A 22,855-nucleotide genomic window follows, 5' to 3' on the forward strand; every position below is an offset into this window, starting at 1 on the left:
TTAGAATTTCATACATGGTTCTAGTTTTAATTCTAACTGGTATTATACTGTATCGGTAACATCGCATGTGACGCGAAAATGGTAACGGGGTCAAGTGATCTCCAAGACGTGGACCACGAAAAAGCATCGCAGGTCACGTCTATTCTATTAGAACTATTCTATTAGGACGATTAAATCAATAGATGTAAAAAAATATTGTTCTATTGTATTCATAAAACAGAAATATGAGTGTGTATGTCACTAATCTATCCTTTGATAAGAATCATTGATTTAACATTTGTAAAAAGTATTGTCCATTATGCTAGTGAGGTAATAAAAATAGTTTAATTTGACAACATTTTGTTAAAACAAATATACAGATTATATTTCATGAGTCAACAAATGAATTGCGATACATTATTAACAATTTTTGTAAGTAAACTGATGTGGTTTAAATTGTGGTGATTTATACCTAGTAAGCGTTTATCTTTAGAATTTATAATTCATTTCGTAAAATAATTGGTAGACACTTTATATACAAAATTATCGCATACAATAGTTACATTAAAGGACAAGTCCTTGATATGATAGGCTATCCGTTTCTGGAGATTCCATTCTATTCCTTAAATGTTCTAATGTATTAGCTAAATGTTTTTGAATTTGTTCTGTTTCTTCACTAACTTCTAGGTTGGGGAGTTCTTCTTTAATCTTTGCGATCACTTGATTTACAATATCAACAGTGAACTGAAAATAAATAGCTATTAAGATATATATATATTAATAAAAACTCTCAAGGACATCAGTAATTCTTACCGTAGTATTATCTTTCTCATAGAAATAAATGTAATGATTTAATAGTTCTACATACAATTGTACTTGAACTGAAGTATCCATGCACTGATTTGCAATTTTGATACCTTTTCTTAAACATTCTAATACCCTAGATTTATTTTGCATCTAAAATAATTGCGCAATTATATTTATTTGATTATATTTTTTAATAATACTATTAAATACTACACTATAACTACTATAATACTATAATCATATTTACATATTACTAAAAAAGTATATATATATATATATAATACTCACCTCTTTTCCACCAGTTGCTAATGATTTTCCAGACCAGAATATATGAGAGCAAATAGCAATTCCTCTACATTGATCTGGTTTTCTTAATAATTTGCTAGCATATAAAACACACTGATTGCGTATTGGTTCTGCATTTTCTTCACAAAAACAACTCATTTGCTCAAATGTAGCAATGATCAACGTAATAGCTGCTAACTGCGCCTTAGAATCACTTATTTCATCTTCATATATTGAAAATGCTTGACTCATAAATTCATAAGCAACCATCTCAAAATTATCGAAACGAATTTCTCCTATTGCTATTGCACCCTGAAGAAATAATCTCAATGGCAGTTCGGCCAGTTCTGCCTTCATTAAAGCTGTAATAGTTGCATGACAGAATTGAAAGATTTTTTGACATTTTTTCTGCCACATTTCATCCTACAAAAACAGAAAATTAAGTTAATCATCTAATCTAAATGTCACAGCAAGTAAGTTAGTAATTTATTAACTTGATCCTTTAATCCCTTATATGTGAAAGCAAGTTGGTAAGCTTGAAATACAATTGGTGGTAGAGTATATTTTATTCTCTTATTTCCACCAGCACTAAAATGTTTTCTGGCTGCACTTAATATCATATATTGTTGATCAGCTGTCTCAGACTTAAAATGATGTATTAATCTACCAAGAAGACCCTGTTCTTCTGCAAAGTCTTCAGGATCTTCTTCTATGTTGGGTTGATCTGGTTGGTCTTGTACCAATGGAGATACCATAGAAAGAACTGCATCTACTTGTTCTTGAGTTGGTATTAAAGTCTCATTTTCTAAAATATTTGTTATTATATAAATAGCTAATAACTTTCTGCCTTCGTAGTCAAAGTAATCTAGTAATGGAGCAAAATGTTCAAGCTTCAAAACAGTTAAGATGTTTTTATAGTTATCTATTGGAATTTTCATTAGTCTCACTAATTCTCTTGATACAGCACTATTATACTCAAGCCTGAAAATTTATTAAATTCGTTACATAATTACGTTTGTAAAAACTTAATTCTATTGTATTATACATACTTATCTACATTCTGCTTTTGGAATATTTGAACAGTTGTTAACAAAACTTTATCCACATAGTTTACTCTATCAGGATAACACTTATGTGCTAAATTAATGAGGGCTACTTGAAGAGAAACTATGTCCTCTGGGGGCATATCTTGTCTAGTCTGCAAATGATAACTAATTTTAACAATAAAAGAGATTATTAATTCAGTAATTATTACTAAAAATAATTCTCAGACTTAAACTAAGTGAGTAAGGATAACTTATATATTGGTAAGTAATCACATTAATATCAAATTTATGTAGTATTTGATCATCACAGAAATTATAAATACAGTAAAATTTAGTTAATACTATACATCCTTCTATTTCACAAATTATATTTACCTGTATAATTATAGCTATCTGATCACTAAAAACATCAAAAAGTTTTACATCCTGTGGAATTCCCGGTACTTGATTAGGACTTCCTGGTCCTCCCACACCATCTGATCTCTGACTAAATGCTGCAAGACGGTCTATTAACGAAATAATTATATTTTTTACATTTACACCATTCTGCAACTCAGCGCAAGATTTTAAAAATGCATTTAAAGTTTGTAGATGAAATTCATCAGGAAAAACCTAAATAATAATATGGATATATTATTAATCATATTACACTGTTACTTCAAACATTTTTAGTTATTTTAATTACTTGTATTATGCATTCCATAAGATATTCTTGAGCAATTGCATCTCTGCAACTGACTACTTGTTCTAGAATGCCTGGTAAAACACGCTAAAAACCATTATTATTAGCCAATAACAAGCACTTTTTAATGCTTCAAAAAATTAAATGTATTTAAGATCAACCTTTTTATATTTCTCTAAAGTAACTGATTCCAACTGGCTAAGTCGTACAAGATTAGTTCCCACTAATATTCTAAGTTCTTCTCTTTCTCTTTCCCTTCTTTCTCTATCTCTAGTATGACCTTGATGTTGCATGCGTACCCATAATTTATTCATTTCAGCAAAATTCATCAAGACAAAGTCTATACTATCACGGACCTAAGAAAGAATAATTATTTGCTTTTGCATAATTGCATAATTTGTATAATTTGCTTTTATACATACACTTCCATCTTCATCATCTTCTTCAGCAACATCTGGTAAAATGTTACGAGTGCACTGTAGTAGGTAATTCCTTAAAAAGAGCCCCCTTAAAGGATGTTGAACTCCTCTACACATTTCTACCAAATCTCTTAATAAGTCTCTTTTTAATCCAGGTGTTGTTTTGATATATACTAATCCAACAGTGATAAGTAGATACCTATAAGAATATATATATTATCAGGATATCATGATTAATAGTATATTAACTATGCGCAACATAATATGCATAATGTATACTGGCATGATACTTCTGTAATAAACTTACAGTCTAGGTACAATATTTCCAACATATTGCACTAATTCATATAAATCTGTAACTTTTCTCCCTTTCTGAAATTCATCTAACAAATAAAGTTCTAAATGTCTTAGTTCATCAGTAATAGCCATATCTAACATTAAATGTAAAGAAAAATATATTGTTGTTATCTTATTATTAAAAATAATTAGTTATTTAAAATTAATAAGGATACATAATTCGTAGTAACTTTTTGGACTTAAAAGAGATGTTCGAAGTTCTCCTAACATTGTAGCTGCATGTTTTAATGCATCCATCAATTTGGATTTGTCCAAACAGTGTTTCATTTGAAAAGCTTGTACTTTAACCACACCAATTGCATCTTCAAGTAGTTTTTCTTGCTCTTCTACTCCCGTTATAGCAGGTGTCATTGGCTGCGAGAAAAATAAAGATACCTACCAGGAACACCAGGTAGTACCATGCTAGGTAAGCCACTCAATGCAAGCATGCACCATTTTATGCTTCTATGATAGAAAAGAAGCAAGGAGGGACTAATCTACTATATTATATCTATAAAACTAACCCATTAATATTTATAAAACGAAAGAATTACATAAATTATACAAAAAGCAAAAAATTGTCTGATTTTACAATACATATATAATAAAAATGTACTATAATTAAAATATTCTTGATACAGGTTTCAAGTATTATTATTTTTGATACAATGTTTGATTAAAGTTAGAGGTTATAATTTTAGAAAAATATTATTAAATAGAAGAAAATGTATTATTAAAATGACTTTTTTATCGCACTTAATAAAAGATTAAAAAATGTCAGACGGACCTTAAACACTCACTGAAATGTTCAACATAAACAACGAAATTTTGACGACAGTTAACCTTCATGACACTAAAATAATTTTGCTAAGGATAATTTCTTATACTTTCGTTCGAATTCGATTGACATATAATGGACTGTTTCCACAAGCAAGGATTTAACATGCTTTTTAGGTTTAAATTTATGCTTACCATTTTCTTTTTCTTAAAAAAACTCAACACTTATTTCCCGCACTTGAAACACCCACCGCTAAAAGTGACACGCTCCATATGAACTGTATGTATATACTAGTATATGTAATTATCATGGACATGGGAATATATATTCCTACAGATATGTACTTTGCAGTAATTACAAATATGTACTTTGAATTAGATATACTGATATACAAAGACTAATATTTGTATATATTGTGTATATATATATATAATATTTGTTGTTATAGCAGATAAAATTATTTCTATTTATATTGAACTATAAAAAAAAGTTTCTCTTAATAATTCATGATATTTAATCATAAATATTGATTTTATAATTTTCCTCTACTAAATTGAATATTTATCAAGATCTTAATTATTTTATTTAGTAAATAATGTGCTTGTGATATCATTGATTGAAGGAGTAAATAAATGTTTATATTTTTATAGATTTTATATTTTTTTATTTATAAATATTGCATCTAAATTATTATACATGTACAAGATTACATCTGAGAGTATTTATCATATACAAGATTATCCAAGGGGAGCCTATCTGTAGCAACCTGCTCCTATTGAATAAACAATCTTTTTATAAATCGGAACTTTTAATATGAACTGATCATAAGCTGTGAAATATCAATTAACCTTCAATGATTTCATATAAATATCCAGTTCATCCTCAGTCTCAGTTTCATTTGTATCTTCAATTGGACCTATAGTTTCAGGTGATTCTGAATCAAAATATTTATCTTCTTCATCTTGTGTTCTTATATCTATGTTGTCATACGCTTCATTATCATCAACAGTGCTGAAAAGATATAAAAAATATATTTATAATGTGCAAACAATAAATTAAAATTCCATTATGAAATTAAATACTTATAAATACCTGTAATCAAAATCCAAATCTTTCCCATCTAAAAAGCTTTGGTACATATTTGTCACAAATTCTTCTTTTAATACTTGCTTTTCAGACTTTGAAATGCAATGTGGCTCTTTTACTGCTTCATTTTTATTTTTTATTTCATTCTCTAAGCTGGATGTTTTACCCCAATATGTAGTTCTTTCTTCATTATCCTTTGAATCATATATATCCTCTTGTTCTTCATCTGTATCATTTTCCTCTAGTACATTTTGTTCTTCTTCCTCTTGTAATTTTTGTTTCATCTTTAAATTATCTCGTTCAATATTCTCCATTAATAAATTCACGAAAGTAATATTTTTAGTATCTATATTATCCCTAAGTTTCTTTTGTTCTTCAGTCATATATTGTCCAATTAAATGTTCGTATAACAATGGATTTCTTTTCATCATTTCAGTTTCACTAAAGTACTCCCCTTCTTCTATTAATGTTTTTAAGGCCTGGTATCTTCTATTTCTAACATCTGTTTGTCTTTTTGAGTTGTTAAAATATCTTTGTAATCTATTACAATGATAAGCGACTTCATAATCTTCATCTTTACAGTTTTCAAAAAACTTTAAATGTTCTTTTTTCATATAATGACCAAATTTGGACAAGAATAAACAGTAACTTTTTTTAAGAATATTACGTGCAATTATTAGCTTTTCTTTAAAAGTTAAATCTGGATCATCTTTTTGTTGACTCTTAAAAATTGCCTTACTTTTTGCTATATGATGCAACAGTTCCTCTTTTAAATTTTTATCCACTTCATTTAAAGAAGTTTGTTGCGAACCATTTTCGTTATTTTTGTAATCTACAGTCATATCCGGGGCATTATTTTGTGTATCTTCTTGTTTATTCATGTTTAATCACACTGTTTTATTTGATAACCACAATTTTAACATAATTCAATCAATACAAATAATTTATTAATTTGTATTACATCTCATATATTGTAATTCTACATTTACTGGCGACGTAAATCATTTTTAAAATAGTGATTTTGTTTTTATTTTTAATTTAATGTATGTTTTTTATACAATCCATATCATATACGTCATCGACACTGGCTGTCATCAAAAACTTAACCTACAAGTTTACTTTGATATGAGACTGTATAATTCGAAATATGATACACTACGATATATAATAAGTATTAAGATACATATATATATGTGTACATGTATATATACATATACATACATGATTGTGCATAAATTATTAGTTTATAAACTGAAATACATATTTTATCAGTAAGTACATTATAATATGGCAAATCTGTTATATTATTGTAGGTTGTCTCTTAATTATTATTTCAAACAATGTTTGCAAACAATTATGGTATTTGGAATAACAGATAAGAAATTTTACAAAATAAATAAATAAGTGCTTAGTTGTTAATTATGTACAATAGGAATTTCATACTTTTCCTACAACTTATTACAAAGTAGATATTGTGTCTACATAAGTAGACATTAATTCTTTTGTAATATACTTTGTTTTACAAAGGTGCATTTTTTAGTTTGAACTTATTTTTAGATTTTGAATATGGATAAGTGGTTAACTGATGATGATGAAGAAACATGGAAATGGAATTGGACAGAATTATGTGGGTACAGTGGAGGCATTAAGCCTTTAAATCCAAATACCCATGATCTTGATATTTGCTTTCAACAACTTTGTCTCCAGGTAATTCATTGACACTGATGCTTCATGTACATAAATCATACATATTATATCTTTTAAAATACTTTTTAGATTCCAGTTTTAATCTGTATCGCTATAGTTTCTGCTTATCACTGTGGAAAAAGAAATATATATCCCATTCGTCATTTTGGCTCTAATTATGTTATAAAGTTGAGACTTATAATTACAGTGTGCCTTATAATTCTTCCTATACTTAGAGCATATATTATTGTTAGTAACACTGCTCTTGCTCCACCAAAGCATGTATTACCTAGTAATAATCAGATACAAGAGTATATTATGACATCAACTGAAAAGCCAAATGTATCTTTGGAGGATTCAAGTATATTACATCATATACAAGATGAATGGAATCGTACTATTGATTTTGCAAAATCAATTCTTTTCCCAAAGAACAGCATCCAGAATATCACTGAATCTTCTATTAATTCTAACACACAAGAATATAGTCTAATATTAACTGCAGTCAAAGATAAAGTCACATCAGCTAAACCTATTGACTATCTTGTGGCAGGTACTGAAGGATTAGCATGGGTTGTTCATCTTTGTTTCATAACAAGCTTAAGAAGAGGAAGGAATTTTAATCCACGTGGTCCAGTTTTACTTCGGGCATTAATATTTTTATTGATTGTTATTTCTACATTGCTGTTAAGAAGTCATATCAAATACAATCCTCAAAATGATGTTCTACCAAATTTGTCATTGGGATTTAGTATCAGCGTTGTCACTCTATTAATACTTTATGCTATAACATTGATACCCGGTCATAGTAATTTACAAGATATGAGATCATCTCAATTTAATGAAGTAAGTTATTATAAGTTGTTTATTTCCAAATATATTGGTTCATATTATCAGTGATTAGCGTTTTTTGTTTGCTTATCAGTGTAAGAGATTTCAGACATCTGCTACTAAATGTATGTGCTGTTACCAAATTGACTATGATATCTAAAATTCTGGATTATTGAGTAAATATAGATATCACAAATCAATGAGAAATATGTTTATAGATAGGAGAACAAACTGCACTATTGAGTAGTCCTAATTCTTCTTATGTAAGATTTCCCGAAGGGCAGGACCCAATTTATCTTGGGACTGCTATGGAGGATGCAACCGCATCTTCCAAACTTATATTTCATTGGGTAAACCCATTAATGGAAAAGGGTGTTCATGGTTTATTAAATCATTCAGATGATTTATTTGATTTACCAGAGTATATCAGCACTAATACAATTAATCAAAAGATCGACAAGCATCTACAAAATATGGTAAATGTAATATTATACTTTTTCAACTATGTTAATGACCAAAATAGTTACTTTTAAATTTATAAATACATTCTAGCCAAATGATATAACTAATCAAGTAGAAAATTTTGAGTCAATATTAGAAGAACATGTCCAAACAGTTACAAACAAAATGACCTTGTTTAACTTATTGCATAAATGCTTTGGTTGGGAGTTTTATTCTGTTGGAATATTAAAATTTATCACTGACTCTACTTCATTTATGGGACCATTAATACTGAACAAATTAATTGGTTTTATTGAAGACAAAAATGAACCTATCTCATATGGATACCTATATGCATCATTAATATTTATAAGTGCTTTAATAGGTAGGTATTCATAGAACTGACTAATCCTTGAATAAGGAATATGTTTGCTGGAAGCCCTAACAATTTTCTTATTTTAGGAGCATTTTGTAATACTCATTTCACCTTCTGGATGTCAGTAGTTGGTTTAAAAATTCGTTGTACAGTCGTAACTTTGTTATATAGAAAGATTTTGCACTCTTCAAATATTCAATTGAAGCAGCAATTTAATTTTGGTGAGATTGCTAATTTTATGAGTACGGATAGTGATAGACTTGTTAACAGTTGTGCAAGTTTTCACGCATTTTGGAGTATACCGTTACAAGTAATTTCTTATTTTATTCTATAGCTCTATTAAAAATCGATTTATGAGCACTTAGTATACTTCTATATTTATATGTTTTTCAGTTAATTGTAACATTATATCTGCTATACAAGCTAATAGGAGTTTCATTCTTAGCTGGAATTGCTTTTGCAATAATACTTATACCTATAAATAAAGCGATAGCAACTCAAATTGGAAAATATAGCACGAAATTAATGGAATGTAAAGATCAAAGGGTGAGACTTGTAGGGGAAGCATTACGTGGAATAACTACGATTAAATTAAATGTGTGGGAAGACCATTTTTTGCGGAATATATCAAGTTAGTGCATCTTCAGAAATACGAATTTGTTTTTTTATTATTCTCTTATCCTCGTACATGATATTTTATGTTTTCGTTTTTTAATACAGAATTGCGTGAAAATGAGATTAAATATTTACGGGGTAGAAAATATCTAGATGCTTTGTGTGTTTACTTTTGGGCTACAACACCTGTATTGATATCTATATTAACATTTGCTACTTATGTACTCCTTGGACATGAACTTGATGCAAAGACAGTATTTACTAGTATGGCATTATTGAACATGTTAATAGCTCCACTAAATGCATTTCCATGGGTTTTGAATGGTCTTACAGAAGCTTGGGTATCACTTAAGAGAATTCAGAAAATGTTAGATGTGAGTTAAGCTCGCAGTTTAATTGCGTTTTTATAGGTTTAAAATTGATTAAAAAATATTAATTAAGTTCAACTTAATATAGTTGCCAGATGCGGATATGTCATCATATTATTCAAAACCACCACCTGGAATAGATCTAGTGCTTCAGGATACAATGCTTAGCATAAACACAGATCAAAATATAGAACAAAATGGTCTTACTACTCCTAAAGATGTCTCAAGCCCATCTGGTAGTTCAGAGTCTAGAAAGATTGTTACCTTTGAAGATGATGCTATTTTTAGTCTACATGACATTAATATTACTGTTCCAAAGGTAATAACATTGCTGTCCATTTTAATTGAATTAAATTTTATGAATCGTGTACTTTGTTCTAGGGACACTTAATTGGTATCATAGGAGAAGTAGGTAGCGGAAAATCACTACTTTTAGATGGTATTTTAGGTGAAATTATTAAAGTCCGTGGTACGATAGCAGTAAATGACATCGAAAACGGTTTTGCGTATGTAAAACAAAATCCGTGGTTACAACGTGGTACAATTCGAGACAACATTCTTTTTGGGAAATCATATGATTACAATAAATATAAGTAAGTATTGAATTGTGTATGAGAAAAAATATTGCAGTATTCGTAATTGAAGTAAATTATTTATAACAGGAATATTTTGAAAGCATGTGCTCTCAGTGCTGATTTAAATTCCTTGCCTAAGAAAGATCTAACACCTATTGGCGAAGCAGGAAACACGTTAAGTGGAGGCCAAAAAACAAGAATTTCTTTGGCACGTGCTGTATATGCGGATAAAGATATTTATTTATTAGACGATGTTTTGGCGACTTTAGATCCAAAAGTCGCTAGTTATATATTTAAACGTGTTATTATGGGTTTACTGAATAACAAAACAAGATTATTATGTACTCATCAAACTCGATATTTAATATATGCAAATTTAGTAATAGAAATGTCAAAAGGCAGGATCATTAATCAGGGTAAACCAAGTGACATGTTACCTGATATAGAAGATTACTTATTATCTTCAGAGTCTATAGAGTCAGACTTAGACAACATATCCATAAATGATTTACCAAGAGAACTATATCAAACTGATAAAAATAAAGAGGACCCCTTGCTTGATGAAGAATATAAAGAAAAAGGCAAAGTTCAACTTGGTGTATATAATTGTTACATAAAAGCAATAGGATATTATTTAGCAATTTCAATAATGCTCTCTATGTTCCTAATGCAAAGTTCCAAAAACATCACGGATTTATGGCTTTCTTATTGGGTTACTCACAGTAACAAAAGTGTAACTAATATCACAGATAGCTCACCAACTTTACGATTAGATTATGTCTTTGACAATCATAATATAAGCACTAATTATTATTTAACGGTATATGCGCTATTAGCTGTATTTAATACATTATTCACATTAATGAGAGCATTTATGTTTGCATATGGTGGAATTCAAGCAGCAATTTCTATACACAAACAACTTTTAAAGGTTGTAGTACGGGTATGTAAGCTTCATAAAAAATACCTAATATCATGCTAAAATATATAGCCCGAATAACATAGGATATTTCTTTAGGCTAAAGCTGTATTTTTTGATATTCAACCATTTGGAAGAATTCTAAATAGGTTTTCATCCGACACATATACAGTCGATGATAGTCTTCCTTTCATCGCTAATATATTATTCGCTCAGCTATTTGGATTGATTGCAACAGTTATTGTCATAGCCTATGGAATACCGTGGATACTTTTGGTACTGGCGCCATTGATACCGGTTTATCATTGGATTCAAAATCATTATAGGTGTGTTGTTTGAAACATTACGCGAATGTGTCTCGAGTCACATGTTATTTTATTAAAATTTTCAGATTAACATCGAGAGAATTGAAGCGCTTATCTAGTGCCGCACTTTCACCATTATATGCATATTTTAATGAAACTCTACATGGACTATCTACCATTAGAGCTTTTCGCATGGTATCTCGCTTCAAACAAGCAAACGAACTCTTGTTAGAAATCAGTCAAAAAACGCAGTTTGCGTCGTTTGCAGTGAGCCAGTGGCTTGCATTAAGATTACAACTCATTGGAGTAGCACTTTTAGCAGGAGTGAGCAATATAGCAGTTTTACAACATCAATATGACATTGCGGACCCTGGTTTAATAGGTCTTATTATTACTTACACATTGTCCGTGACTGGGTTGCTATCTGGCGTAGTAAACGCATTTGTCGAAACGGAGAGAGAAATGATCGCGGTTGAACGTGTAAAACAGTATTTAGAGAATGTTCCAGTAGAAACTGCAAAAGGAGAAAATCCACCATATGCTTGGCCGAGTCAAGGTGTAATTGAATTTAGGGACGTCGTTTTGAAATATAGGTAATTAACACAACTAATTAAATGCTATTATTCAGTATTATAATCGATGTTTAAACCATGCAGAGAGCATTTAGTGCCATCATTGAATGGGATATCATTCGTTACGAGGCCAGCAGAAAAGATTGGAATTGTTGGTCGTACAGGTGCTGGTAAAAGTTCCCTGTTTGCTTCATTATTTAGATTGACGGAAGTAACTTCCGGGAGCATATTGATCGATAACGTGAACATACGAACTTTGCAACTAAATGCAATAAGGTAAGTTGCGTCAAACTAATTACCCGATTTAAGAAATGATTTATTTATCAGTATAGACAAGTAAGAGTTTAAATCATTTCAGATCTCGATTAGCTATCATACCTCAAAATCCATTTTTATTTTCGGGTACGATACGAGAAAATCTTGATCCGCTAAATCAATATCCAGACTTACAAATATATAAAGCTCTCGAGAAATGCAAAATTCATTCGTTGGTACATCGTTTAGGGGGTCTTGGTGCTACTTTAAATGAAAGTGGTAGCAATTTTAGTGCAGGACAAAGGCAATTGTTGTGTTTAGTCAGAGCAATTTTACATAACGCTAAGGTATTATCAAATTTTTAAATTGGACACACAAGATATTATTTTATTAATTTTTAATTATTAATCTATTCTTATAGATCGTCTGTATCGATGAAGCTACGGCAAATGTTGATCAAGAAACAGACAAGTTTATTCAAGCGACAATAAAGTCTTCCTTCCAGACCGCTACAGTACTCACTATAGCGCATAGGATAAGGACGATTATGTACTGTGATAGGTATGTTAGTTTTACAGTTTACTCTAAACGTGTATGTTTGATACGTATCTTTTTTTATTTTAGAGTTCTCGTAATAGGAGATGGCGAAGTTTTAGAATTTGAAGAACCGAATTTATTGATTCAAAATGTTAATTCCCATTTTTATCATTTGGTAAGCCAAGAATTTTCTGACAAGGAATGAACGTTCTAAGACTAACTAAGATGTTTCATCTAAATATATTTATTTTTTCTTACGCAATGAACTTTTTACAAGTACGTGGTCTTATAATGTGTCATAGTATTAGTTATTTTTACCGTATATAGCATAACGCATTTTGTACATCATCGGTAAGAAATCGGTATTTTTTCCTATAAATCATAATTATTTTCGTACGAATATAATCTATAAGAATATAAATAATGTGTTAATTTAGTAAACGTACTAGGAGATTACGATACAAGACAAAATATTTGATTTTTTATTGTTTTATACTTAAGATATTTGTATTAAGTCAGACTACCTCTTATGTTGTCGGTAATATACGTAAAAATTCATAAAAATCGATGTATCCTTTTTTGTAACGATCTAATTCTTTGAACATCGTTTGCCACATTGTCGGTAATACTTTCAAGTTGACAGACTTGCTTGCAGAATAGAAATCATCCAATATTAAATATCCTTTATCTACAAGAGAGGCTCCTTGATGTCATTGAAAAATCTATTGTTAACAATACCTACGATCCTTATCCAGTAAAGCGAATAATAATTTTGCATTAACGTATGAGTCATCCGTTTTACTCTTCTTGAACACCCATGATTCAAACTCTCCGTACAGAATTCTCTCGGTAGACTGAAAAATCTGCTTCACTTCCGTCTACAGATCAAGAGAAAATTAAACTATATTTAAGCAAAAAATTATTTTCTTCTTAAAAAAGGACTTTACTTTGTCCGGGCGACATCCGAAGACAACAGTCATCGCTATTTTATACTCTCGTTTGCTCAAAGATCCCCTTCCATCAACGTCGGCATAGTTGAAGGCCTGAAATCAAATTTCAAATGACCAAAATTTCGGATATTACAACTATTACCGCGATCGAATCTCCATTTTACAATGCTCGCGCGATCCTTGATGCCGTTTGGCTTCATCTCGGCCTCCTCGAATGAATCCGGCTGGAATGAAACTTTCTTGAACGATTTCCATGTTAAGCAATTTGATGAAAGCGAGGTGTTGCCTGCAGTCGCGTAATAGCGTAATAAGAGGCCAGAAGGTATCGGTCTTTCACGCGAGGAGCTCGGCCGACACGCATTATATTGTAATTAAAGCGGTGCCTCTCCTTTCAGGCTGTGGTATTTTGTAATATTCATCGCGGGGCCAATTAACGCCGCCGCGGGACACGTACACGCGTCTTCCTGCGGCTGTGTGCGCCCGATGACATAACGCGTCTGCTATATCCGGCATTCAACGGACGTTTTCGCGGCCTCTGTTACCGTTCTTCGTCGCTGAAAACTAATGAGCTGTAACCCCGGCTGATTTTACTTCCCGGTTTTTAATTACCCGCCATTTAAACCCGTTTATTCCTTTTTTCTGTTCCACGCATATGCGTATATCGTAATGGGCACGATATTATTTTTCACGCGCATCCGCTCGACGAAACAGGCTAATACGACGACAGGCCAGTACGATTATTTATATAGCGCTAATGATGTACGTTTCGCACGATCGTCTGTCGTACGTTCTCACTGCGACATCGACGACAGTTCAAACAAAGCATATACCTCGCAGATATTGTGTTTATTTCTCAACGACGATTTCATACGAGGCGAGACGTTTCTACGTGTGGCAGAATTCTGATAAAATCTGTACAGTTCAGCGATCGTATCGATTCAGAGAGTTCCTTCGAGACAAACTGAACTATGACCAACGATAGATGCTCTTTTGTCAAAGGTACCACGTTTCAATAACGCAGTTTCCTTGTCTGCAATTCGTTCGAGTTTCGTGCCCTTTTGGAGGCAACGAATTAAGTAATTTTCATAATTCTTCGTCTCGCCGCGATTCTCCGGGCGACGCGCCGTCACAGATGGGAATGTAGCGTGGCGGCAGGAGTTCTGTTTCTTTTTTTTTTGCTCTTTATAGACGCGACGACGAGCCGCCTTTGAAACACGTGTGCTTCCGGCGCAAAGCACAGGCAATCTCGGCTTAAAAGCGGAGCCTTATGGTGTCGTTGTTTCATCAGCCGATACTCTTCGACGGACCATAAAATTCACGTAGGTAAACGTTCGTAAAGAATAAGATCACGATATGGATATTTCAATCGTAAAACAGAAGTTTACGGTGCGGTATCGTATTTTCTGCCATTGAGGAAGAGGAAGTTCCGCTGGAGCATCGCAGGGATTACGTGCACAGGTTCTCCTTAAAAAGAGGATTAAACGCGAAGCGTGGAATATTTGAAATTTCATCTTGGATGTAGTTCGTCTCGTGACACAGCCGGTACACGCACAGCCCTTCGCTCTTGCGCGTCTCGCTGGGCACTCGAGGCTTGAAGCACAGTCACTAGCGTAGGGGGCTTGCCGGCTACCCCAAAAGTGCACCTATCAAGGGTTGGTTTCAACGAGCTCACAGCCCTGGAGACCCTTACTATCGCGGCGACTGCGCACCGCTCTTCGAAAACTAGTTCGCGTTTTGTTATTGGATTCTCGGGCGACGTTTCGAGTTGGCGAACAGCGGAAATCGCGCGTCGACATCGAACGGAAAATGTATGCTCGTTTATATATCGCACGGTAACGTACTAACACGCGTTAACGTTAACGTGTAGTTTACCGGTTGACTCGTTGCAATTTGCATGCGTTTCCATTTCACGCACTATTTGCCTGCGGGGCGATGCCTGGTCACGCTTCGAATATCGTCGCATTTATCTAAGAATATTACTCGTCGTTAATAAACATAGTCGAAACTATCGGTGAATCAGCAACGCCTGGTACCCATAGCGCCCCGTGTTTCGTGTCTACGGGTTTATCGTCAGTGCGGCGCGATTTCCACGGTAGCGAAGGGTGTCTAGGCCTTCGTTCAGCCTTGAAGTTACACAGAAAATATGCCAATATCGTTCGAATGAGAGGTTCTGGGGCGGATAAGGAAGCTAGGCGACGATAGCGCGATTGCCAGCGAACGCTGTGGAGAAACGTTTACTGGCGATACTACGTTTACTACGCCCCCGTTAAACGCATGGTCTCGCATGGAAGAAAAGTTTGATTCGCAGGCCACGGTGAAACGCGTTCTCTTCCGTCGTGCACACACACGCATGATGTCAAGCGACTGGCTGATTACATGGCAACGGACCATATATTTGCATTAAGCCGCGACTCACCATAACTCATTACGTCCACAATTCTCTTTCGTCAGTCGGCAACATGTTGGCCGCATAAATCACAATTTGCCCTGCACCGCTCACAGGTGGACACGACTAGTCGAGCTCGAATCTTGAAAACGCCATGCGATCGCAGTGTGCACCATGCAAAACCGAAACGATATCCGGTGTCGCGTTTAATTGACTCTGACGTTATATCCATGTGCCTAGTAATTACAGAATCGTAATGACGATCTCTTTATCGTAGCGATACATTTGCAGATTTAGCACCATGAATGGAATGCGCGAAAGCGATCGATGCTTTTTCTTATCGAGGACTAGAATCTGTTTCATGGCGTTTCGATTAGGCGGTCGATTAGTATTGGCCGTGTGGTGTTTTTCGCGAGTGCGAATACAATTTCGGGTAGAGGTCGAGGCTCCGCGGCGCGCTGCGACGATGAGACGTCTCTCGACGCCGTGTTGACGCGGCGCGTTGACACAGCGGTGGCCGTGTTTGTGGAACAATGTCCCCGCGGTATTACTAGAAATAAAAAAACGGGATAGACGTGTCACCAGACGAGTGTAACGCCTCTCATATTTCCATTAAGTAAGGCAAGACACAGCCGGATAACGGATATAACGGACGCGAGCTATGGCTTTTACCGTGATTAGTGCATCGTGCAATGGGAAGGTTCGTAAGGTATAGAGGTGCGTGTGAACGTTCTTGCATATTGCACGCATATAGTATAAATGCGTTTGCGATATTACGCGCGCGCGCGCTCACGCACGCTCCTCAGCTATTGCCATGGATTTCGAAGTCTAGTTCGTTCGTATTGGGTTCTTCCCCCGGGAGACAGACTATCGCACCGCCCGGAAATTTTCTCCTTCTTCTGTCGTCTGCCAGTCCGTTCTTCTTGGAAAACACGCACTTACACATTGGTTGGATAAATGAAATCCTTCGACATTGAATCCATTAAGCCGGTTCGGTATCGTCCACGAGGAGCATCCTTAATAACGTTCGTTCGTACTTTCCTGAATGCGAATGGTTGGGGTATGTGCGTTCTTCACGCTATATTTTCACGCGTAAAACCCTTATCGCCTGCTGCGTAAGTACTATTATGCGTTTGCAAAATAAAAAATAAAAGGAAGAAAAAAAAAAAAGGAAAGAAATGGGAAAGAAACGGTGGGAGACGAGCGGAGGGGGGAGGAGAGAAAAAGGAGAAGGAAACGCAACTTCTGAATTTCAGTCAAGGATCGTCGAGACGATGTTTCGGTGAAACTTTCTATACGTGTGCGCTCTCTGTCGCGACACGGTCGTGCTCGCATTATACGGTCTGTCGCGACGAGAAATAGCGGAGACACGAAGGTGGCGGGTCTTCTACATTTACTTCTGTTCCGTAGAATCATTACTACGTCCCGAGCTAAGCCAAGCGTATGGGCGCCTGTTGACGGCAGCCGTTGATGCGTTAAAGGGACGAGGAGATAAGTTTTTTTCGCGAATTATGAAGGCGCTCATTCATTACGTGTTCCGTAATTGACGAGTTGCACGAAAGAGGATGGAGCTAGTATCAACAACGCTCTCTTCCCGTCAAGATCCTATCTGCCGGTAGTAACGTTATTTCTTCTCCTTTCCCCCTCGTTTCTTTTCTTTTTTTAACATCTCCATTAGCGACCAATGAGTCTCGCTTACGATCATCGATGAAAAATTCTACGAAATACCGTAATATGTTTCGCTGCAGTATCGGTAATTGAATAGGGAGGGTGAAAGAGTATTGCCGCGGCGAACGTTACTGTAGTCAGATTCGATTTCGTAATTCATTAGCATAGAATTTCCGATGAGCTATGCTTTGTTCGTTCGACATTATAATAATTTAACCGAAAGCTATCGGAGGCGGGGGTTGCGATTGCCGTGGTCCATGCAATTGGCTTCCACCTGATGCGAAATAGATGCAGCTCCGAGTGGATCGAGTCCATTCGTATCATGCCAAATGTGGCATAGGCGGTAATTGGATTTCTCTCTCTCTCTCTCTCTCTCTCTCTCTCTCTCTCTCTCTCTCTCTCTGTAGGTTTGTTTGTGCGTGGTCAGCGACTAAAAAAAGTTGGCTATGATTTTGAAAATAGAAAGAGATTTAACACGACTACTGGCGAATCGTGCGAGAAATAAAAGTCCTTGAAAGAGAAAACAAACTCGTGGCAGTTTTAATATTTTTGGAACGTTCTCAAAGCTCGCGCTTTTCTACTCATCGTCTTGATATCTCATCTCTATCTATCTACTTCGTCTTTGCTTTATGCTTTGCTCGTAAAAGCTCGCCAAGCGTTTTCTTGTCGGTCTTCGTTTCCTGAATTGATTACGCTTACCCCGCTACGGCGTTATCCCTTTACCTAACGGGTCGCTAATTAAAGACAGGGGAAAAGTCGATCGATCTTCTCACAACGATCTTGAAACAGTATATCCGTTTCCTCGATTCCTGGTGCAGGCAACGGGTTCCGTGGTTTCTCCGTCGTCGATAGGGGGCTTCTTAGTCGAGCGAACACTTACTCGCTTACAGAACACCCTCTCTCGTGTTCCTTCTTCTTTTTCTTCTTTTAATCTCTCCTGCTTGTCTCGTATCCGGTTTCACCTCCGTTCTCCGCTAGCTTTGCCGTTAAACAAGAGCTGACAAAAACACGTGTAACTTTCAATTGGTCGAGCAGTCACTACGGAGATTCTCAACGGGGTTCCTTAATTGGGTTAAATAAATTCGGCTGGCTGGCATATGTGTACAGAGCAGGATGGAGGTGGCCTTCGTGCGCGTCCGTGCGACGCGTATCGAAACTATAGTCGAACATGGTAAGACGAACCCTTCGCAGTGTTCGTGTTGTTGCAAAGGGTTGAAATTGAACGGGGGATGACCCACGTCGAGGAATTCGATAAACGAACTCCAGGGAAATTTATTTGCCTAAGCCGGACTTAGCCTTGTACGATCCGTGCACGTTCGCGGATGACGAAGGAAATTGAAACGATCCGGCGCGGCGCCCGATTCCACGGACATGCCCGGCTTTTTATAAATATTTAAAGGCAGTTGGGTAGTTTGCGAATCCGCGACGATATTCCGAACCCTGTTAATGCAGCGAGGTCTGTATTAAAGCCTCGTCAATATCGGTACCGGCAACAGGCCGTTACGGTATCCGGATGAAAAAGAGGTAACGACCGAGGGGTGTGAGGAGAATTGGAGGCGAGCGACCATCGTTTGTCTGGCTGGCGGAGTTTCCGCTCGGAACTATAAGGACTCCGCGCTTTAATGGAATAAAGAACCGGAGGAAAGTACTGAATTTTCTAGCCGTGGGATCTTGCTTGTAAACGATATTATTACGGGGTCGTGTTGAAAATATTGCGACGTTTTCGTGTCGGCGAGGATGTTCCATTTAGTCGGACGATTCAGAAAATGAGGGACGATTTGCCGCTTCGACGAACGTCATCCTGTTCGTTTCATCCACAACCGCGGTACACCATGATTGCGTGCGTGAAAAGCGACACGTACGAAGAGAGATGCACGCATACAACTAACATCGCGAAGCGTTGGAACGCAGCAACGTTTAATACGTGCACACGTATATTTTATATGAAACGAAATCGATGGATCGATTTCACGAAGTATAATGTTTGATGGTCCTGTACCGCGATAAAAGACGATTTTCAACGGGACGATCGAGTTGGGATTTTTCATATGTTTCCTTGTTGCTAGGTGGCGACACTTTTTTCCGCTATGAAGAATGTAATCAATTTCCGGCACATACATCAGCCACAATTTTAATCACCGACCCGGAACATCTCATCGTCCCTGGCGATGTCCACGGAGAACAGGAAGATCTACAAGAAGATAAAAAAGGCCACCGAGAAGGACAAACGTATGGCACAGCTGGAGAAAGAGATCGCTCGATTGGAGACCGAGAACAGCAAATTAAAACGCGACAGTGCCGAGTATGAGAGTGGCCTCGCTGCTTTTAGCGGCACGTCGCGTTTTGCCACTGAATTTTCTTCGTTGAGCCGTAACGTGCCATCTGACACGAACAAACGGCCGCTTTCACAGAAGCCAGAGGACAATCTTGCAAATGCGTTGCAATCGAAGGGCAACCCGGAGAATGGCAATCGTAAAAAGAAACTGCGTATGAGATTGATGAAAAGTAGAAAAAAGGACAATAAAGTATGAAGGAAGAAATATCTGTTCTCCGTGGACTCGCATTTTATGTACGAAATCCTACGAATAAAATATCCATTCGACATTGACATATTCGAGAGCGCCATATCGAATTCTCGACAGGAGGCACGTTCACGCGATGACTATTTGGGCTTCGGGTCATCAAATTTCGGAATCATGTATCAAATTTAATCAGGAAAATTCTCGATATCGAAGCGACAGAAGGCGATGCCAACGCATTTGGAAGTGATACCATGCCCGCAGAAGCAAGTGATTAGAAAATATATTCGGGATGTACCCTGTCCTCGGATAAAATCGAAGAAACAGAAGGAAGTGTCGTGTTCAGGTAGTGAACGCAAGAGATCCTGCAAGCAGGTCGAAGATGTGTGTTCTACCTCGAAACGCACCCAACCGGTAACGTGTTCGTCTAAACAACCGGTCAAGAAATGCGTTCAGGCGAGTCCAAAAACGTGTCCGGGAAGAGAGCGTACAAGCCCGCCGAGATCTTGTCCAAAATGCGAGAGCAATCGAATTCAAAAGTTGGAAAGCGAAGTGTGATATAATTTTCTCGCGGATCGACCGATTGGCTGATGTCTTACGAATAATTCGTTGTCAGTGAATTACGAACTGATTCGTTCATCCGTGTAGAATATCGTTGACTATGAGTCCACTCTCTGCTGGTTAAGGGTTTCGTTCGCAAAGATATTCGAATAATCAGTCAATCGGTTCGATGCGGCGACCTTTGCACTACGATAAAATATCCTATTCGTAGGTGTACCAATTGCGGAAGGAGATCGAGTGCATGAAATACGAGCGAAAAGAAGCGGAGAAGGCAATCCAAAAGGCTATTGTCCGCGGAGCCCGCGCTCTCGGCGGAAGATTTAAACCCACGGTACCGGGATCGATCGAGAAACTTCTCGATATTTGCAACAGCGATGCGTCTTCCCAATCCACGTCGTCGGTCAGTCTCTGTACGACGAAAACTGCATCGCCGATGATTCACACGTGTCATAACAAAACGCGGAGAAAGGAGGAGTTCGATTATTGCGAAGGTTGCACCCCATTAGTCAGCTCTCGCGATTAAATCCAGCTTCGTTGAAAAAACGTCGAATGTACTCGGTGGAAAGTTGTCGGCGTCGCCTGCAATAAACTTACCCGAAATACACTGGATATTGGATAATGATCGTAATTAATTACTTTCGCGATCGGGAATGAATGAAAATAACCAACGAATAAAACCCAGACGGGTTTTATCGCATGGTAATAATTTCCTACGAAACGCGTTAATTAATAAACGGGTAAGAGCGTGCGGGGTGGACCCGACGCCGATTTAATTACACGTAACCGTACGTGCCAACATACGCACTAACGGTGCTTTAGTCGCGTAGACTCGCCGTACACGTACCCTATCATCAGAATGGCATCGTTAACACCGATAATCTTCCCTGAACCGAGTACGGAGCCACTCGACTTACAGGGAAACCTCGCGTGCGAGCACACCGGAAATCTTGGTGCGTAGCTCGTTCCACAAAGTGCGAAAAATAATTAACGAAATATCAAAGAAATATTTTGTTCTGTGTGAGAACCCGACACGGAACGATTCATCGAGATCATTAAGGTTCGACGAATCGACCGTTTCGTTTAGCAGTGATTCCCAAGGTTCCGCGAACAGCCAGGATGTCACGGCCGCGTCAATTGTAACGGGACACTTTACCGGATAATTATCTTCCATTAATGATACAACGCGAAACAACAATGAAACATTATATCTCGTTGGTGAATCAGAGTAACCGTTTGTTGTTTATCTGCATCGATGCAGCGCCATGGTATTTTGTTGGCTATTGATCGCCGATGATGAGTCTTGATATTCAATCCGTAAATGCGATGACGGTTTGCCGGATCATCGTTCGCGCTCGATTACGAGTCTCTTTCCAATGGTCATGCTCGAAAAAGCGGCGATAAACGGACCGGTACTGTTATAAAATTTCGCTGGAATATTCGATTCCGCGTTGTCTATTGTTTCGACCTTTCGATGGTTTGCGAGGACAAAGTTGTGCTAATCTGTTACGCGTAAAATTTCCAATCGACGTTTTTGAATACGGAAACAAAAGCGGAAAAACACTACGAAAAACACAAAGAAAAAAGAAATAAATTAAAAAAAAATAAAGGGTTCGGCATGTTTCGGTAATTCGAGGGGAATGAAAACATTCATTTCGGCTTGCGGCGGTGTATAAACTATAAAATTGGTTCTCTATTTGAGCAAACAATCGGGGTGCGGTCGATAAGATCCGTTTTGTGTTAGTTGACCAAAACGGGGTCGTAAAACCTGTCGCGGTGTGGTCGTGAAGGCCCGTATTGTAAATTGATAGCGATAAAATCTACTCATCTCTCGGTTTATTCGGCTCGAGTCGAGCGTACCGCGGCTGTCTGTGGC

The 22,855-nt window shown here is 36.4% G+C and overlaps 5 protein-coding genes across 7 annotated transcripts; 2 read left to right on the forward strand and 3 right to left on the reverse strand.

Annotated features, from left to right (window-relative positions):
* Window positions 1-337: 337 nt before the first annotated feature.
* LOC126914019 (vacuolar protein sorting-associated protein 35) lies at window positions 338-4,645 on the reverse strand. Of its 2 annotated transcripts, none has more exons than XM_050717426.1 (12): window positions 4,527-4,645; window positions 3,731-3,950; window positions 3,526-3,649; window positions 3,222-3,417; window positions 2,961-3,155; window positions 2,803-2,886; window positions 2,493-2,729; window positions 2,121-2,269; window positions 1,566-2,052; window positions 1,075-1,494; window positions 793-936; window positions 338-723 (listed from the first exon to the last, which is right to left on the reverse strand). In XM_050717426.1, exons 1-12 carry the CDS (start codon window positions 4,527-4,529, stop codon window positions 544-546), a joined length of 2,439 nt encoding a protein of 812 aa, XP_050573383.1. In that variant the 5' UTR covers window positions 4,530-4,645; the 3' UTR covers window positions 338-543. The 2 variants fall into 2 exon arrangements, with proteins under 2 accessions (XP_050573383.1, XP_050573384.1); XM_050717427.1 differs by having other exon boundaries at window positions 3,731-3,929; window positions 4,527-4,642.
* A 322-nt stretch (window positions 4,646-4,967) lies between these two features.
* Window positions 4,968-6,330, reverse strand: LOC126914062 (coiled-coil domain-containing protein 97). Its single transcript, XM_050717535.1, has 3 exons — window positions 5,425-6,330; window positions 5,181-5,343; window positions 4,968-5,104 (listed from the first exon to the last, which is right to left on the reverse strand). The coding sequence occupies exons 1-3, from the start codon at window positions 6,297-6,299 to the stop codon at window positions 5,039-5,041; spliced, it is 1,104 nt and encodes a 367-aa protein (XP_050573492.1). The 5' UTR covers window positions 6,300-6,330; the 3' UTR covers window positions 4,968-5,038.
* A 211-nt stretch (window positions 6,331-6,541) lies between these two features.
* LOC126913985 (ATP-binding cassette sub-family C member 10) lies at window positions 6,542-13,686 on the forward strand. Of its 2 annotated transcripts, none has more exons than XM_050717332.1 (17): window positions 6,542-6,689; window positions 6,976-7,125; window positions 7,195-7,950; window positions 8,154-8,411; window positions 8,488-8,761; window positions 8,839-9,062; window positions 9,146-9,383; window positions 9,473-9,741; window positions 9,824-10,054; window positions 10,117-10,328; window positions 10,398-11,253; window positions 11,329-11,555; window positions 11,621-12,127; window positions 12,191-12,382; window positions 12,465-12,708; window positions 12,783-12,922; window positions 12,986-13,686. In XM_050717332.1, exons 2-17 carry the CDS (start codon window positions 6,985-6,987, stop codon window positions 13,101-13,103), a joined length of 4,887 nt encoding a protein of 1,628 aa, XP_050573289.1. In that variant the 5' UTR covers window positions 6,542-6,689; window positions 6,976-6,984; the 3' UTR covers window positions 13,104-13,686. The 2 variants fall into 2 exon arrangements, with proteins under 2 accessions (XP_050573289.1, XP_050573290.1); XM_050717333.1 differs by lacking the exon at window positions 6,542-6,689 and adding an exon at window positions 6,763-6,883.
* LOC126914096 (EF-hand calcium-binding domain-containing protein 11-like) lies at window positions 13,034-17,361 on the reverse strand. The gene is made up of 4 exons (XM_050717591.1): window positions 14,013-17,361; window positions 13,846-13,941; window positions 13,641-13,776; window positions 13,034-13,586 (listed from the first exon to the last, which is right to left on the reverse strand). Exons 1-4 carry the CDS (start codon window positions 14,046-14,048, stop codon window positions 13,426-13,428), a joined length of 429 nt encoding a protein of 142 aa, XP_050573548.1. The 5' UTR covers window positions 14,049-17,361; the 3' UTR covers window positions 13,034-13,425.
* A 2,129-nt stretch (window positions 17,362-19,490) lies between these two features.
* LOC126914085 (uncharacterized) lies at window positions 19,491-22,855 on the forward strand. Its single transcript, XM_050717568.1, has 2 exons — window positions 19,491-20,973; window positions 21,194-22,855. Exons 1-2 carry the CDS (start codon window positions 20,650-20,652, stop codon window positions 21,503-21,505), a joined length of 636 nt encoding a protein of 211 aa, XP_050573525.1. The 5' UTR covers window positions 19,491-20,649; the 3' UTR covers window positions 21,506-22,855.

Source organism: Bombus affinis, chromosome 3 (genome assembly GCF_024516045.1).
Source record: "Bombus affinis isolate iyBomAffi1 chromosome 3, iyBomAffi1.2, whole genome shotgun sequence".
Lineage (NCBI taxonomy): Eukaryota > Metazoa > Arthropoda > Insecta > Hymenoptera > Apidae > Bombus > Bombus affinis.

Coding starts and splice junctions, on each gene's coding strand:
- LOC126914019 (XM_050717426.1), bottom strand. Junction 2,730..2,802: donor TTATGGAATGCATAATACAA/GTAATTAAAATA, acceptor ATTATTATTTAG/GTTTTTCCTGATGAATTTCA. Junction 724..792: donor ATGAGAAAGATAATACTACG/GTAAGAATTACT, acceptor ATTTATTTTCAG/TTCACTGTTGATATTGTAAA.
- LOC126914062 (XM_050717535.1), bottom strand. CDS start 6,299: ATGAATAAACAAGAAGATACACAAAATAATGCCCCGGATATGACTGTA. Junction 5,344..5,424: donor GATTTGGATTTTGATTACAG/GTATTTATAAGT, acceptor ATATCTTTTCAG/CACTGTTGATGATAATGAAG. Junction 5,105..5,180: donor TTTATATGAAATCATTGAAG/GTTAATTGATAT, acceptor TTTATTCAATAG/GAGCAGGTTGCTACAGATAG.
- LOC126913985 (XM_050717332.1), top strand. CDS start 6,985: ATGGATAAGTGGTTAACTGATGATGATGAAGAAACATGGAAATGGAAT. Junction 9,384..9,472: donor TTTTTTGCGGAATATATCAA/GTTAGTGCATCT, acceptor TTTTTAATACAG/AATTGCGTGAAAATGAGATT. Junction 12,709..12,782: donor CAATTTTACATAACGCTAAG/GTATTATCAAAT, acceptor CTATTCTTATAG/ATCGTCTGTATCGATGAAGC.
- LOC126914096 (XM_050717591.1), bottom strand. CDS start 14,048: ATGAAGCCAAACGGCATCAAGGATCGCGCGAGCATT. Junction 13,942..14,012: donor TCAAGGATCGCGCGAGCATT/GTAAAATGGAGA, acceptor ATTTGATTTCAG/GCCTTCAACTATGCCGACGT. Junction 13,587..13,640: donor CGCTTTACTGGATAAGGATC/GTAGGTATTGTT, acceptor CCTCTCTTGTAG/ATAAAGGATATTTAATATTG.
- LOC126914085 (XM_050717568.1), top strand. CDS start 20,650: ATGCCAACGCATTTGGAAGTGATACCATGCCCGCAGAAGCAAGTGATT. Junction 20,974..21,193: donor TTCAAAAGTTGGAAAGCGAA/GTGTGATATAAT, acceptor TCCTATTCGTAG/GTGTACCAATTGCGGAAGGA.